Consider the following 15,654-nt stretch of genomic DNA (forward strand, 5'->3'; position numbering starts at 1 on the left):
TTTTGAAATGGTGTTTGTTTTCCTGGTCAGTCTATTTATTGTTATGGTTCTTTATATTCATTGGTGGCATTTTCTTCTAAAAAAATGGCTGTCTATCTTGAGATCACAGATGCTATTGTTGCTGACTGCTTGTGGTTGATCTTCGTCTCTAATCAGGAAGTTGCAGAGGAGTGTGTCTATGTGCAGCATCTCTCTTGTCTCTCCCGCAGCTCAGTCAAACTCACACTTTTCTGATTGACACTGCATAATGTTCTGTTGTGTTTGGATGCCAGCTTTCAGCTTTGTCATTAAAATGTTCAGCATTTAATGCGAAAATCAAACTTGACTTTTAAACAGTAGATTGCCATTTTTAAATATGTTTTTTTGTGTATTCAGGCTTCTTTTCCCCATAGTCACTGCTTCCTGTTACTAATTTCTTACAGCTTGCCTAAATTGAGTGAGCATCATCAGTGTATCTGATTTTTCAGTTTGCCTTGTCATCTGCTCTGTCATTTTTCTATGCTTGTTCATGGTCGTGGTAATTTATTAACCTTTTCTGTTCCTGTCACAAGCTTGATTTCCTGCAGTTTTGGGTCCTATACCATCACTTCTTTATAAAAGGGATCATGATTATTTAATGTCTACACTACAGCACACACAAATATACCATAGGAATAATTCCTGCTCCAGAAACAACATTATGGTTCATCAAAATAAACCTAAAGTAGTAAAAACATAAAGGACCCCAGATAACTACTTTGACCATATACTTGTTGAATTATTACATAAAACTTTTGTTTTTGTAAGTTCAAGTTAGATGCAATTATCTTCTCAAACATGTAAGCTTAATATTAATTATGCTTTGGATTAGTAAATACAAATATTAAGTAAAATTAAAAAAATCTGTAGATTAGCAGTAAAACAACAAGTTATAAAATTAGAAGAAATGTTCAATAGACGGTGATCTTATTTAACAAAACTCTAACATTTCCATCTGTTTATTGACCTCTTTGTGCCAAAACCAGACATTTACAAAAATAAACGGTTGAATTTCCCCCAAATCTGACCAAGAAGTGCATTACTGTTCTATATTAAACTTGACATAGATACATGTTTTACTATTGAGCACCTGTTTGATCCATTCTGCAAATTTGAGTGAATATTTAATTGATTTTTTTCAACTCATTTTAGAGTAAAGTTAAATAGATAAAAATGCTTCCCATGTTTTCATGCTTTAAAAATACATTGAACTGTTCAGTTTAAATTTAAACATTTAAGATCCCAGTAATCTGAGCTGTTTTACATCATTTTAGAAACAAATAGCTCTTATATTCTTTCTCTATAAATGTTATCAAATCCTAAGGGTCATAAAATCAGTACATTTGTAAATATTAATAATAATATAATAAAATAAAATATATTTGCTTAAAGATGTACTTAAAGAAAAATAAAAGTAAGACTGTTTGCTAAATGTTTTGTTCACCCTAAACAGCTGAAACAGTACAAAGTGCAATGTGAAAAATTTGGCTAAAAACGTAAGAATATCAAACAAATACTAACTTTTATTTTATTTTGAAAACAAGAAACAAGCTGAATCAGTAGATAGTGATAACACTGATCGATGTTAAACTGTCTGAACTTGGTGTTTTTTTGTTTGTTTTTTTTTTTGTCATAATGCAATTTTACCAAGAAAAGATGTTGTTCACACAGCAGCACAAACATGTTGGCCTGATTGAATATTTGGCACTGACCACCTGAGCCGAAGCACATAAATAGGTTTTTGACCTCTTTACTTTAATCTTTAAAAAAAAAAAAATCAAGAGAACATTGGTATTTCTTCCACTAAAGCTAGTTCCCACACTGTAACATAGTAGTGGGAGCTTCATAATGTGGGGTTCATTTACTACTTTATAGACAGAGAATCTCAGACAAAATGGGATGATAAATTCTACACGTTTTAGTGTTCTGCAAAATAACAATCTTCTGGCACTTGTGCGTTGTTGTTCATCAAGACAGTAGTACAAAACATGGAGATATTGGTACAAAACACTTTGGACGCCAAAATCGAGGTTGTGGATTTGCTCCCTCTGAATCTAAATCTAAGTCTTTCCAATGATCAGCAAAAAAGTTCACTAAGTTCAATAAAGATAATTAATCAAAAAAATCGTTTTTTCTCGTTGTAATTCAACACAATGGTAAAATGTAATTATAAAATCTACTGGAGATCTTGATTTTGTAAATAAAAGATTAAATATATCTTGATTCAAAAATCCCATAAATACTTGTGGTTATGGTTCTTACAAAGACAAGGTTTATTTAATAAAAGGTACGTACACATTCACTATAAACAGAAGAGGCAGTGATGAAAATGAAGACAAATATGTTCCCAGAAATGTAAACTTAATAGTAGTAGTTAGATGCAGAGAGAAATTTCATGTTGGAACCTTTTCTTGTGTTTGATCTGAAGAAGACAATACTGCTCTGATCTGAAGGCCTCAAACTACGATGCCTTCACTGAGCCTTTGACTGCAGCTGGGTGTGGTTAGGCGTGAACAGAACACGTCACCACTGAAAGAACATAAAAAAAAGTTTTCTAAAAATAGCTACTATTGTGCTACTCATTCCACGTTTACATTTTTTTCCCAGACAGGTTTAACTTTTCTAAGTTCAATGCATGTTAAGAAGAATGTTCATATATGCGTTGAGAGCCTCAGGCAAAGCCGGAACAGCTTGTAGCTACTTACCCTCTGTTTCTGGACTAACTGAGTAATCACAATCCCAAACGAAAACAAAGCTGTGACTGAGTAAACCAAAATGCCTAAAAGCATTCATAATAAGACAAATACGCCCACAAATGAACAAGAATAGCAAATTATAACAATGTAATTGGACCAAAATAAGCCAATGTGAAGAAACACTAGCAAACTCCAGACCATGACTAAGCAGCAACTACTATGTCATCAGCAGTCATTTCAAGAATGTTTTCCATGTGACGATGTCACCTGCAGGACTCTAATTCTTTTTTTTTTACATGTATTTATCTGTTAAAACTTTCTGACCTGCAGATTTCCCAAACTTTATAACCATTTTTTACAATAACAAAAAGTCAGTCAATCAGTTGACAACCTTTAGAGCGAGAGTCTTGTTTACTTAGATTTGAATATAGAGCCTCGTAAAATCCATAGAAATTTGAAACCTCATTTGAAGACTCAGATAAGACTGAATGGGGTAAAGATGCGACTTGATTTATCGGATTGTAAAGTTTATCTACATGTTTTTCTCCTTTCAGCATATCCCCTCAGGGGTCACCACAATCAGATTTCTCTGATGCGCGCAATTAGTTTGGGAGAGATTGTTTGACCCGTATTGGATTCGGTTAATTTCACCACCTGGAAAACTAGCCCTGAGACATCCAGTCACCAACACGTTTTCTTTCATTCGGGCCAGAAAACAAGACTAATGCATCACATTTCTTTTATTTCATGTCATAAGCTAAATTGTTTCAATAAGTTTGTCTGTTGAGCTTAAAATTTAGCTGTATTAGCATTCATAGAGCTTTTACATGTACACTAAAGAGCAGCCTATTTCTATTTTTGTATGTCTTTGTGGAAACAATTCTTTTAAAAGGAACAGTTTACAGAAGATGTGTGTCAGAGCTGCTTAGCAAAGTGCTAAACCAAAGGTTTCAAACTCCAGCCCTCAAGGGCCCAACATGTTCTCCAACAAACTTGCCATTGTAGCGTCTTATATTAGCAAAACACATCTAAACCAGGGGACCCAAGTAGAGGTAGGCTTCTAAAAAAACACCAGGATGTCAGCCGTCAAGGTCTAGCTTATTCACAATGCCTGCAACTCCCAACTTTGCTTGCAACATGTAAAAAACAGACTGATTGTCAGGAAGTGTTGGTGGTGGACCCTATTTGCAGGTGACCAGCTTTGGGGTGAGAAACTGAACCCTTATTAAAATAATTAAACTATAACGAAAACCATGGAGAAACAAAAAGAGACAAGACAGAGCAGAATAGATGAGCTGACAAGAATGAATTAAAACCATAAACTTCAATAGGCTGGGTGTAATTACTAAACCTAAGACAGCTGTGGATTATGACAAGCTTGAAACTGATGTGACTGACAAGGCAACTTAAAACATGACCAAATCTAACAAAATCCAAACTAGACCACAGAATCTTCACACTGATAAAATACCATTTTACTGTTCATTTACTAATCTCTTGCTCCCTAAGTCTGAGGACATGGTTCTTGACCGGAGACAGGTAGTTTGCCCTCTCTGTGGGGGAGGAACACAGCAACACTGCTGTGTAATGAACTCCAGGTGGAGGAGTTTAAGTATCTTAGGGTCTTATTCACGAGTAAGAGAAGGTCCTGGCTCGATGAAACCAACCGGACAAAATTAATCTGCAAAGAGTAGAAAGGAAATCCTATGAACCCAAACCAGACCCCCCCCTGGGACCCTGGTTGTCCAAGAAATTCTGTCCATAAAAACTGAACAGAATAGACAGAAAAGTGATAAAGGGCAGCACTAACAGCAGGGCTGACCCTGGGCTGCATGGCCCTCTATAGGCGAAAAGTGATTTCTTTTTTCATGTTCTTTTTTTTTTTAATTTCCAATATAACACTTCTCCTCAACCAGGACGCGAACCCCCAACCTCTGCAAAGAAAATCAGCCACACTAACCACTGCACTAACATTTGGTATCTCTTATTGCAGCACCAGGAAAAAATATTGTTTATGTCAAACTTTCTGAGTTATTTTAGTCATGGTTTTAACTATTACCTTGCGTACCATTTTACTTGAAATGAGTGGTGTGTTAAACTGTAAAAAGAAAAAAAAAAATCATTAGAATTTGGCACCCCCTCCAACAGCTGGTGCCCTAGGCGCCCGCCTAGGTTGCCTTTGCCCAGGGCTGGCCCTGCATATCAGTCATTTCTAGGGGAAAAAAATTAAAGTTTTTTCTTCATATAAGTTGCGGCTTATATGCGTGTACAATTTGGCAAAGAAATGGACATAATGTTTTTGAAGTTGCATTCCCTCCTGAAACCAGCCCCCAGTTTAAAAAGTGCAACATTTGGTACTTCCGGGTTTAATTCAAATTTGAACTGAATCTGAGGGTTATAACTGTGGCAATAATTGATATGCATCAAGGACAGTCGTGTCATGGAGGTTGCTGGTATCTTCAGCACACAGCGGCACTGTAGCAGCTCGTGCGGAGGAGGAGCTTTCCTGCTGCACCTGCGCCTCCTCCGCCGGCCCGTTTCTGTGTCGTCATCTCTGATGTTTGGCTGCCTCCTCCCTCCATCCGCCCGGCCGCTTCTTCATGAAGTGCTTAAAGAAAAAAAGAAGGAAACAAACTTTCAGCAGCATCCTCCACAAACACTCCCCATGGTGAAACGTAGAGGCTGATGAAGGACTGAGGCGCCACTGGCGGGTGGAAATGCGGGAGGAAGGAGGCAAGGCGGCATCCGGCAGCCCCGCAGGAGGACACAGCGCAGCCGCGGCGCAGGTAAGCAGCCGGCCTCACATAACAACCCCCGCTCTGTTGTGGCTCTCCAACCGTGTGGGGTCCGGATCGTATCTAGGAAGAGGTTTGAAACTTGACCCGAGTAGAAGGAAGCGGGATAAGGTCCTGAACTGAGGGAGAGGTCGAACCTGTTCGTCCGCATTGCGCTCCCAGGTAGGATCGGCGCAAATAAAGGCTCAGACTGGAGACTCGGCCGCTTCAACAGATGCGTTTACTCCAACTTTTCCCAGAACATTTCAGATTAGACTAAGATTACAGATTAGATTTGATTTAATCATCTGCTTTCATTTTTGAAAGAATGCTTTGTTCATTTGGATTCGTTCATTTCTCAAAATAAAAGAAGAAATATAAAAAAATTCAGCTGTCCAAAGATTTGTTTTTGTTGCTTAGTTCTTTACTGAAAACTTAATAGACAGCAGAAGTAGAAGTTGTTCAATGAGTGGATGTAAGTTCCTGTTTAGTCCTCCATCTCCTCATTTTCTCAACTTCCACCTTCACAATATTCTTATTTTACCTTTTTAAATTCCAACAATCCATTTGTTAGTGAAGTAGGTCAAATAATCTAAATTTTGTTTTTGACTCTTAATCTTTTTGGCATGAAGCTTAGTAAAAAAAATAAATAAAAAAGCACAGAACCTGTATGTCACCTTTATGACATACCAGTACATAATGTTGACAGTCATGTCAGATAAAGCAGAAGCACCGCCGCCACAGTTCTCCCTGGGACTTGCCAAATGATGAATTGTTCCTCTCTTATAAAGATGTCAGCTTTAAACTGCTACATAAAAATATATATAATTGACCAAAAAAAACATGTTTATATCAGAACTGTAAACTACAAAGGTTTATTTTAAAATAAAGTTAGGATGTCAGAGATGATTTTAAGTATGAGTGTAATTAAGACTGAACTCGTTTTTTATTTATTATTTTTAACCTATTGATACAAATATGTATTAAACCACTTCTGCTCCAATAATATGCAATCTTTTTAAAGCAAAAACATGAGTGAAATTTGTATTTTCTCAAAATGAATTCAGGTGTCAAGTGGTTAAATATTTTTCCCCTTAAATCTAAAAATTAACTTTAGTTCCGATCCAATTTGGAGTTTTTGGCATTTGTGATGTGCAGATTATTTGTGGTTTCCACCTAAGTACCAGTTGGAAGGTTGGGTATGAACTGCATGGGTGATGGTTTTGTTTTGGTCAAGGTGAAATCACAGTGGGGGCAGACTTAAGACTCAATAAGTAATAGATAGTTGATAGCCTGATTAGCTAGGATGTGTTCTGGGTTGCTTTGGAGTTTCAAAAAAAAAAAAAAATTGTAAACATTTTAGTCTTTTTATCAAGTTCTGCAAACATGATTGTGTTAACAGTTGAAAAGTTACAGTATGTTAAAGATTTTGTGTTTAAGCGTCACTGGCGACACCTCAGGTGTTAAAGGGTTAAACAAAGGCCACTGACTGAAAAGTTTTTTACCTGGTTGCATCTGATTAAACCAGTTTAATGTTTTTCTAAGAGGAAGCTGATCAGTTCTTTATTTTTATTGGTGCATTTCCTCTCTGCTTTCCATGCACTGTTGTTGTGTGTATTTCAGAACTCCCTTCATCTAAAAGAACCCGCTGTCACCCAGAATGGTCACAACCCAGCGCAAACAGCTTCTCAGGGGCAAGGGGTTGATTCCCCCACACAGAATCCTATTGCAGCTAGCACTATCCCAAGGGAGCAGTGGGGCGGGAAATATGAGTTCCTGCTGTCCTGTATTGGATACTGCGTGGGTCTGGGCAACGTTTGGAGGTTCCCTTACCTTTGTTACCGCAATGGAGGAGGTGAGCCGTCTGTTTGCATGTTCACTTACTTTCAGGAGACTGACTAACCGTTGGGTGTGTGCTTTCCTCTTGATCATTTTGTTTTTATTTTTCTCCTTTTTGGTGTTTATCCTTGTGTTTCCTTGATTGCACACTCCAGCTGTCGCCTGCTGTGTCATCCCAGCCTTGTGTGTTATTCTTTTACTTAAATCCAACAAGTTGTGGCTTGTATAATACCCGTCTTTGAGACTAATGCTTAAACACTGAAGTGTTCTTTAACCTGCCTGTACAGGTGAAGCATGAACACAGAATATCTCACATTTTTGTAGTGTCTCTGTTCCTCAACTCATTTTTTTATTTCTTCAGGTGTGTTTCTCATCCCTTACTTCATCATGCTCTTTGTTGCGGGTGTTCCACTCTTCCTTATGGAGCTGAGTTTAGGCCAGTATGGTGCTGCTGGTCCAATCACTGTGTGGAAATGCTGCCCTCTGCTCAAAGGTAATCACGACATTCCTCGACGCCTACTGTAAAGAGAAATATGAATGTGGTGTCTGATACACAGAAACAAACATTACCGTTCAAAAGTTTGGGGTCACCCAGACAATTTTGTGTTTTCCATGAAAAGTCACATGTACAATGAATACAAAATAGAGTCAAGACATTAACAAGGTTAGAAATAATATTTATTTGAAACAACAATTATTTGCTTTCGTCAAAGAATCCTCCATTTGTAGCAATTCCGGCATTGCAGATCTTTGACATTCTAGCTAATAGTTTGAGGTAATCTGGAGAAATTTTACTCCACTCTTCTAGAAGGCCCTCCAACAAGTTGGATTGGGTGGGGTTTTGATCTGGTGGCTGCACTGGCCACTGCATTACAGATAGAATACAAACTGCTTCTTCTCTAAATAGTTCTTGCACATTTTGGAGGTGTTTTTTTGGGTTATTGTCCTGCTGTAGGATGAAATTGGCTCCCATCACATGCTGTCCCAAGGAAATGGGAAGACGTTGCAAAATGGAGTGATAGCCTTCTTTATTCATAGTCTCTTTTGACTCGGAACAAATATTCCACCACACCAGCACCAACACAATACCCCCACCTTGCTTGACAGATGGCGTTGGCACTGTCCTAGCATCTTTTCAGTTGTTCTGCATGTCACAGGTTTTTCTGTATGATCCAAATACCACAAACTTCGATTTGTCCTTCTATACCACCTTTTTCAATGTCCCTCTGTCCAACGTCTGTGTTCTTTTGCCAATATTACGCGTTTTCTTTTGTTAGCCAGTCTCAGATAGGGCTTTTTCTTTGCCACTCTGCCCTGAAGGCTAGCATCTTGAAGTTGCTAATTCACCATATGGCACTGGCGTTTTCTGGGTACTATTCAATGAAACTCCCAGTTCAGGACCTGTAAGGTATTTATTTCTCAAACTGGAGACTAATGTACTCATCTTCTTGCTCGGTTGTGGCCTCTCACTTCTTTTTCTACTCTGGTTAGAGCCTGTTTGTGCAGTTCTCTGAAGAGAATAGAACATATCATTGAAAGAAATCTTGAGTTTCTTGGCAATTTCTTTCATGGAAATACATGCATCTAAGAACAACAATAGACTGTTGAGTTTCCCATTAAAGCTCTTCTTCTGGACATTTTAAGGGTTTAATCGACCCCACATACTCAACTCAAAGGAAGCTCAGTTTAATAGCTTATCTAACCAGCTAAACTGTTTTCAGTTCTGCTAACATGATTTCACGAGGGTTCTCTAATTATCCAAAACAATGAGCAAACACATTCTAGTTTCTGGAAATGGACCTTTAGTCACCTATACGATGCACCAAAAACAGACATTTATAGCTAGAATAGTCTTTTTTTTATTATTTACTGCATTAATAATGTGTAGAGTGTTTTTCTAATTAGTTTTAGATTACTGTCATTGAAAAAATACTGCTTTTCTCCTCAAAAATATGAATATTTTCAAATGACCTAAAACTTTTGAACTGTAGTGTATAACTACAGGCAGCCTGGAACCTGGAGACAAATACCAGTAAACAACTCGTCAGATTTCCTCACTAACTGTAAAAAGTATGAGTCATTCCCAACAATGCTACAGCAGTTTTCACTCTGGTTAAACAGGTAAAAGTGGTCTAAGGAGAAATCCTGATGCCTTCATACTATTAAGCTACGGACATACCGGACATGAGATGGGCATTCTTGAACTCACATTTAGCCATGACAGTGATCTGTCACTACCTGATACTAGCGCATTTACGTCATCTAAGGATGAAATGTAGAAGCAGTGCAAATCTTTACAATCCTGCTCCAGACTTTTTCTTTAAAAACTCGATTCCACTTTATGAAAGATTCAGTGTCATATGATTACGGAATTATTCATTTCTCTTCCATGATCAATTTTCCAACAATTGAATTAAAAGAGACCATTCGTTGCTATCAAATCAGAGTCCCTGACCGATCAGAATAAACTTTCAAGGTGCGTTCAATGGCCTGAAAGCAGTCGTACAAACCTGCGCACCAATGTGTGAACGCGAGAGCTTTGAACGCGGAGGCCCAACATGTGCCAAATATTAACCTGAGATATATACCAGAGAACCTACCCTCTTTGATTTTCTGTTTTAGGAGGAGGTGAAGTGTTCTAGAACAGAAACTAATGTCTTAAGTTCCACCATTAGATTTTATTTTTTCTTCAGTAAACTCTCACCTTCACAGGAATCTACCATGCAAAACGCAACGTTTACATATGCATGCTTCCATTCAAATGTGTGAATCTGTCTAATTCCCACCTCAAACTGCCATGTGAATAGGCTGAAATTGAGACATGTCATATATAATCAATATAATCGAGGAAAAAGGTATAAACTATCTAACCTCAGCGTTTGTTAATTCTTATCTAATCTTAGTCAGAATTCCTGTGTCACCAGTTATTCCAGACCAGCATCCTGATACAAGGAAAAGTGCTGACTGCTGATTCAGAAAACTGTCAAAAGTATGATTTGTAACTCCCACAACTGAGCATTATTTTTGTGGAAAACAAGAACAATAAAAATAAAATTAATTCCCTACTTTTTATAAGTGCCGATATACACATAACTCTACCCAAATGTGTGTTTTTTTTTGTTCTTCTCTGTATGATTGTAGGTATTGGAATTGGGATGCTGTGTGTGTCCACGCTGGTTTGTCTCTACTACAATGTCATCATAGCCTGGACCTTTTACTACCTGGGCAGTTCCTTCCAGAGCCCTCTGCCGTGGTCATGTGACGCCATCGCCAACGCAGCTGTCTGCAGCAACGTCACGGCAGGCAACAGCTCGTCTGGTCGAGCTCGCACCCCCACGGAAATTTTTTGGAAGTAAGTCACTGGTGTGTTTGTGACGCAAAAATACTTGTTTTGTATTATTACTGAGGTAAACAAAAAAAAAGGTTATGCCAAGTGTTCGTGTGGTATAATGAGTTCAAATATTTAAAAAAGGATAAGCATACTGGGACAAACCTTGTTCAAATATGTCCCGATCACCACAACTAAGCAATGAATAGGTTTTCTTTTTCATTTAGTCTGACTCATGGCTAAGAAAAACAAGGAAAACAACAAACCACATCAGAAAAAAGTTCAGAAAAAAGAGTGACCTTAATACTTTCACATTATTAACCTATCACCCTGTTATAACAATCCTAGAAAATGTACGACTTCTTTGGAAAAGTAACCTAACAGATTGATTTCAAAGTTTCATTTAAAAAATGTTTTATTGTTTGTTTTGTTTGCTAAAATTCCTGCTGGAAAAGTGTGGTTATACCTGAATGTTTCTGTGGCTCCACAGTGAAAATGTGCTGGGCTTAGTGAACAGTGAGGGCCTTCATGACCCGGGCCCCGTGCGTTGGCCCCTCGCCCTGTGCCTCCTAGCAGCATGGATCATCATCTTTCTTTGTATGCTGAAGGGCATCCGCAGCTCTGGCAAGGGGAAATAAAAAAAAAAAAAAAAAAAAAAAAACACACCCAAATACCTGCCAAGTCTTATAATTGGGCCGTCTGTGTTTTCAGGTGGTTTATGTTACAGCGACCTTCCCATACTTCGTCCTCATTGTGTTGATCATCAGAGGGGCCACACTGGAGGGCTCTCTTCAGGGCATCGCTTTCTACCTCACACCAGACTGGGCCCGTTTAGCGAATGCACAGGTAGATGGGAAAGACGGGAGGCTGAAAGGGGCTTTCAGCACTGTTCTGTATCACAAATAGGTTCAAAAATGTGTAGAACTAAACTTTAATTTTTTTATGTGCATTTCTTATGAGTTTTCGGTTTGGACAACCACTGTTAATTTTAAAAGCTTACAGATTTCTGCGATGACAGAGTATTTATTCCGTCAGATCTAAAGTAATTTGGCAAAAAAGAAAAAAAAAATCTTGAAAAAAATATGCTAGTTATATATTTGATTTTTTTAATGATCTCTTAAATCAGGGGTATTCAAATCCAGGCCTCGAGGGCCGGTGTCCTACATGTTTTCCAACCAACCTTCCATTGAAGCTCCTTATTGGCTAAACATACCTGATCCTGGAAATTAGCAGCAGATAAGGCAGGATTTCTGGAAAACCTACAGCAGAGAGGCCCAAATCCAGGCCTCAAGGGCCAGCTTCCTGTAGGTTTTCCAGAAATCCTGCCTTATCTGCTGCTAATTTCCAGGATCAGGTATGTTTAGCCAATAAGGAGCTTCAATGGAAGGTTGGTTGGAAAACATGTAGGACACCGGCCCTCGAGGCCTGGATTTGAACACCCCTGTCTAAAATGATAGGTGCAGTTAGGAAGTATTTTTTCTACTTTTAAAGAACTGAATACAGATAAGAGCCACAGCCAGCATTTGTGTTTTTTAGATATACCTTCGTTTATCATTCTAACCTTATTAATCAATCAGGGTCATGGGGTTGCTGGGGCCTATCCCAGTTACAGTTGGTTAAAGGTGGGCGATCCAGGTCGACAATCCTTTGCTGGGCCTTTAGATGTATAAACTAGATTTTTTTGCATGATTACAATTTTTGCACTTTTAAAATAATGATTTTAGTTGTAAGAATGATATTTGTGACACTTTTAAGTTAATTTTTAATATGAGAATCCTTTGGAGGCTACATCTTTTGTTATCTGTGATCTCCTAATCTCTGCAAATTTTGAGTGAATCATCGAATGTCATGTTTTATGACCTATGTGAACTTAAAAAAAAGTTGTATTTTTTTTTTTTTGGGTAAACCAAATGTTTTTATGTTTTTTTATAATACATTGTTTTTAAAGACCCACTCCCATGATCTTTTGAGCTATTTTAAAAGCGTTCGCATAGGATCTAGTTTACGCAGAGCGGCAGAAGTTCGTTAGCCTCTGAGTTGGGGCCAGGACTAAGCAACCCCACCCCCTCTTTCTTCACCAACTTAGATTTGTTTATACATTCTCTTGCTAGCTTACAGCCCCTCACAGTCCCAATCTAACTCTTTTTCAAGTGGCGTTTCTTCGCCTGCTCCTTATTCTCAACAATTTCAATAAGGAAATACTCAGAAATGCAATTTTATGAATAATTTTCTTTATTTATGTTCTCCATTATCAAAAAAAAGTGCTACAAAAAAGGTCTTAAAATCATCAAAACCTAATTTAATTGCGGTGTGTTTTATACATGAACTAACTTAAACGTTCATTTCTCCATCTCTGCAGGTGTGGAACGATGCAGCATCTCAGATCTTTTACTCACTGGGTATAGGGGTTGGAGGCCTGCTATCCATGGCCTCCTACAACAAATTTGACAATAATGTTATCAGGTGAGTCACCCCTGTGTCTGATTTAGTCACTGTTTAGTTTTTTTTGCATTAATAGGTTCTTGTTCTGATTTTAGGGACACGATAGTTATCACCACAGGAAACTGCTGCACCAGCTTCTTTGCAGGATTTGCCATATTCTCCATTCTGGGTCACATGGCCTGGAGGAAGGGAGTATCTGTCGGAGAAGTGGCGGACACAGGTAGCTGCTGTAACTTTTTTCCGTCAAAATATTTTTAGCTTTTTATCGCACGATTTATGAAACAACATTTTTATTTACTTTTAGGTCCTGGCTTAGCTTTTGTCGCCTACCCAGAAGCCCTTGCTTTGCTGCCAGGCTCTGTGTTTTGGTCCATCATGTTCTTCCTCATGCTCTTTATGTTGGGGGTCGACACATTGGTAAGCCGATGCATAAACCACGGCAAAATAGTTCCTCTGTAAGCGTATTAAAATCTGTGCTCTGATGTGTCACAGTTTGGCAACATGGAGGGCATCACCACTGCCGTGCTGGACGAGTTCCCACAGCTCAGACAGAACACCCTGCACAAGTGCCTATTCCTGGGCAGTTTGTGTTTTGCCTTCTATCTCATGGGCCTGCTGCTTGTGACTGAAGTGAGTGTGTTTACATGAAAACATGTCTGAAGTCCACCTGATGCGTTTGTGTGATCAGAGTCAATCTCTTTATAGGGAGGGATTTACTGGTTTACCCTCATTGACTCCTTCAGCACCAGTTTTGGCCTCATCATCATCACCCTGTTCATGTGCATTGGCATCTCCTTCTTCTATGGTATCACCCCTTAAAGTCTCACATTTCACTTTTCCAATCATGTCATTCCACTTTTAATGGTTTTCAGTTCAGGAAGCACCACAGCACTGGCTTTCTTTCTTTTGCTTCTCGTCTTTAAATGTATTTTTTCTGTTAGGAGTTAACCAGTTTTGTCAAGACATCATCGACATGATCCGTCACTGCCCTCCTTGGTGCACCAAAGTACTAATTTACTTTGAAGCCTGCTGGGTTTTCTTCACCCCGTTTCTCCTTTTGGTAAGTTTACATTGTAGTGTTAAAAATCTTTTGTGTTTGCTGATGCTCAAAAGATTTTCTTCCTATTTTGTACAGGCAAATAAATTCAGTTTTTGCTTTGAGTTGGTTTAGTTGTTGTTTCCTACTTTGTGTTTTTGTGTGTCAATACAGGAGTGTCTGTAAAACTGAACAAGTATAATCTTTAATAATGAATCCCAAGCAAATGGGCAATACTAAGTGTTCCAGGGATTTAATGGCTTGTAGCTTATAAAACATACAAGGGTTGAAGAGGGTGAGATGCAGGTGTGTTGTATGGATTTAACATTTTTCGACCTCCAAATATTGTGCCGTGAGAACCTATTAGTGCGGTTCACGGGACATTGCGCCCTCCTTGGGACCAGCCTGACTGTTAGAATTAGGAAATTAGACAGTGTAGTTTGTGTGAGGATCCTACGGGTGTTCCTGTGCGTGCAGCATTCGCTCACATTCACTAAGGAGCCAATACTTACACCTTACTAACAACTGGAGTATGGAGTACGGAATCATACAACAGCTTCATCCATAAGTCAAACGTGGGTGTGGTTCCTCATTTTCTTTTCTTCACTTTTATAGTTAACTTTCTCCTTGTGTTTCTCCCTGCAGTTCATCTTGGCCTTTATATTCATTGAGATGTACAACACATCGCTCCACTATGGCTCCTATGTGTATCCACGATGGGGTAAAGCTTTAGGTGTGTGCATGGGTGCCACCTGCTGTCTGCAAATCCTCATCTGGGCCATTGTAGCCATCAGCAAGGAAACCGGAACCCTGAAGGATGTTAGTATCACAACTGCGCCCCTGTGAGGTCCAGTTACACCTGTGCTGCAGGCAGGAACTGTAACTGCCAGAACATTAGTTTCTTCTCATGAACTGACTCACTTTCTTCTTTTGTAGCGTTTCCAAAAAGCAATTCGACCCCTAAATTCCTGGAGGGTAAATAACCTGAACAGCACCATCAGAGTTGCAGAGCACATGGAGCCTGAGCGAGTGGAAGCTCCATTCACCGTCACCCTTACAGACATGGATTTTCACGCCATGACTTGGGAAACGGGAAGCCAAGCATAAGGAATCAGGGATGAACTCACAACAATGAGGAAATTGAAACAAAGGAACCTTTTGTTACTCGCCCCAGCAAGGCTCTGATGACTGTGTCATGCAGGGCAACAGGGAAGAAGAGTTTAATTTATATAATATAATGTGTAAAAAAAAAATTGTTTTTATTTTTTTCAATGTGAATTGTTAATTTACTGTTTCAGTAGCACCATGATCAGACATATTACCAAACAAAAAAAGAATGTTTACATTCCATGGATAAAATGCAATAAAACAGTGATAATAAAAGACCCCCCCACACACACATACACACACACAGCAATAATCATGACTGATGCTGCTGATGTCACAGCAGAAATATTGTGTAAAGTTTTTTTTAAGAATAAAAATCGAAAAATGCAAGCTGATATTCAAACTATTCAATTC

At 38.6% G+C, this 15,654-nt stretch overlaps 1 protein-coding gene across 1 annotated transcript; it reads left to right on the plus strand.

The window, feature by feature from the left end:
* Positions 1 to 5,004: 5,004 nt before the first annotated feature.
* slc6a7 (solute carrier family 6 member 7) lies at positions 5,005 to 15,635 on the plus strand. The gene is made up of 14 exons (XM_024261355.2): positions 5,005 to 5,500; positions 7,112 to 7,343; positions 7,689 to 7,820; positions 10,469 to 10,679; positions 11,146 to 11,284; positions 11,367 to 11,501; positions 13,015 to 13,118; positions 13,193 to 13,317; positions 13,402 to 13,514; positions 13,590 to 13,727; positions 13,803 to 13,902; positions 14,039 to 14,157; positions 14,779 to 14,952; positions 15,070 to 15,635. The coding sequence occupies exons 1-14, from the start codon at positions 5,432 to 5,434 to the stop codon at positions 15,238 to 15,240; spliced, it is 1,962 nt and encodes a 653-aa protein (XP_024117123.1). The 5' UTR covers positions 5,005 to 5,431; the 3' UTR covers positions 15,241 to 15,635.
* The last annotated feature ends 19 nt before the right edge of the window (positions 15,636 to 15,654 follow it).

The sequence above is a fragment of the Oryzias melastigma genome, linkage group LG14, assembly GCF_002922805.2.
Source record: "Oryzias melastigma strain HK-1 linkage group LG14, ASM292280v2, whole genome shotgun sequence".
NCBI lineage: Eukaryota > Metazoa > Chordata > Actinopteri > Beloniformes > Adrianichthyidae > Oryzias > Oryzias melastigma.

Coding starts and splice junctions, on each gene's coding strand:
- slc6a7 (XM_024261355.2), top strand. CDS start 5,432: ATGCGGGAGGAAGGAGGCAAGGCGGCATCCGGCAGCCCCGCAGGAGGA. Junction 10,680..11,145: donor CCCACGGAAATTTTTTGGAA/GTAAGTCACTGG, acceptor GTGGCTCCACAG/TGAAAATGTGCTGGGCTTAG. Junction 11,502..13,014: donor CCCGTTTAGCGAATGCACAG/GTAGATGGGAAA, acceptor CCATCTCTGCAG/GTGTGGAACGATGCAGCATC.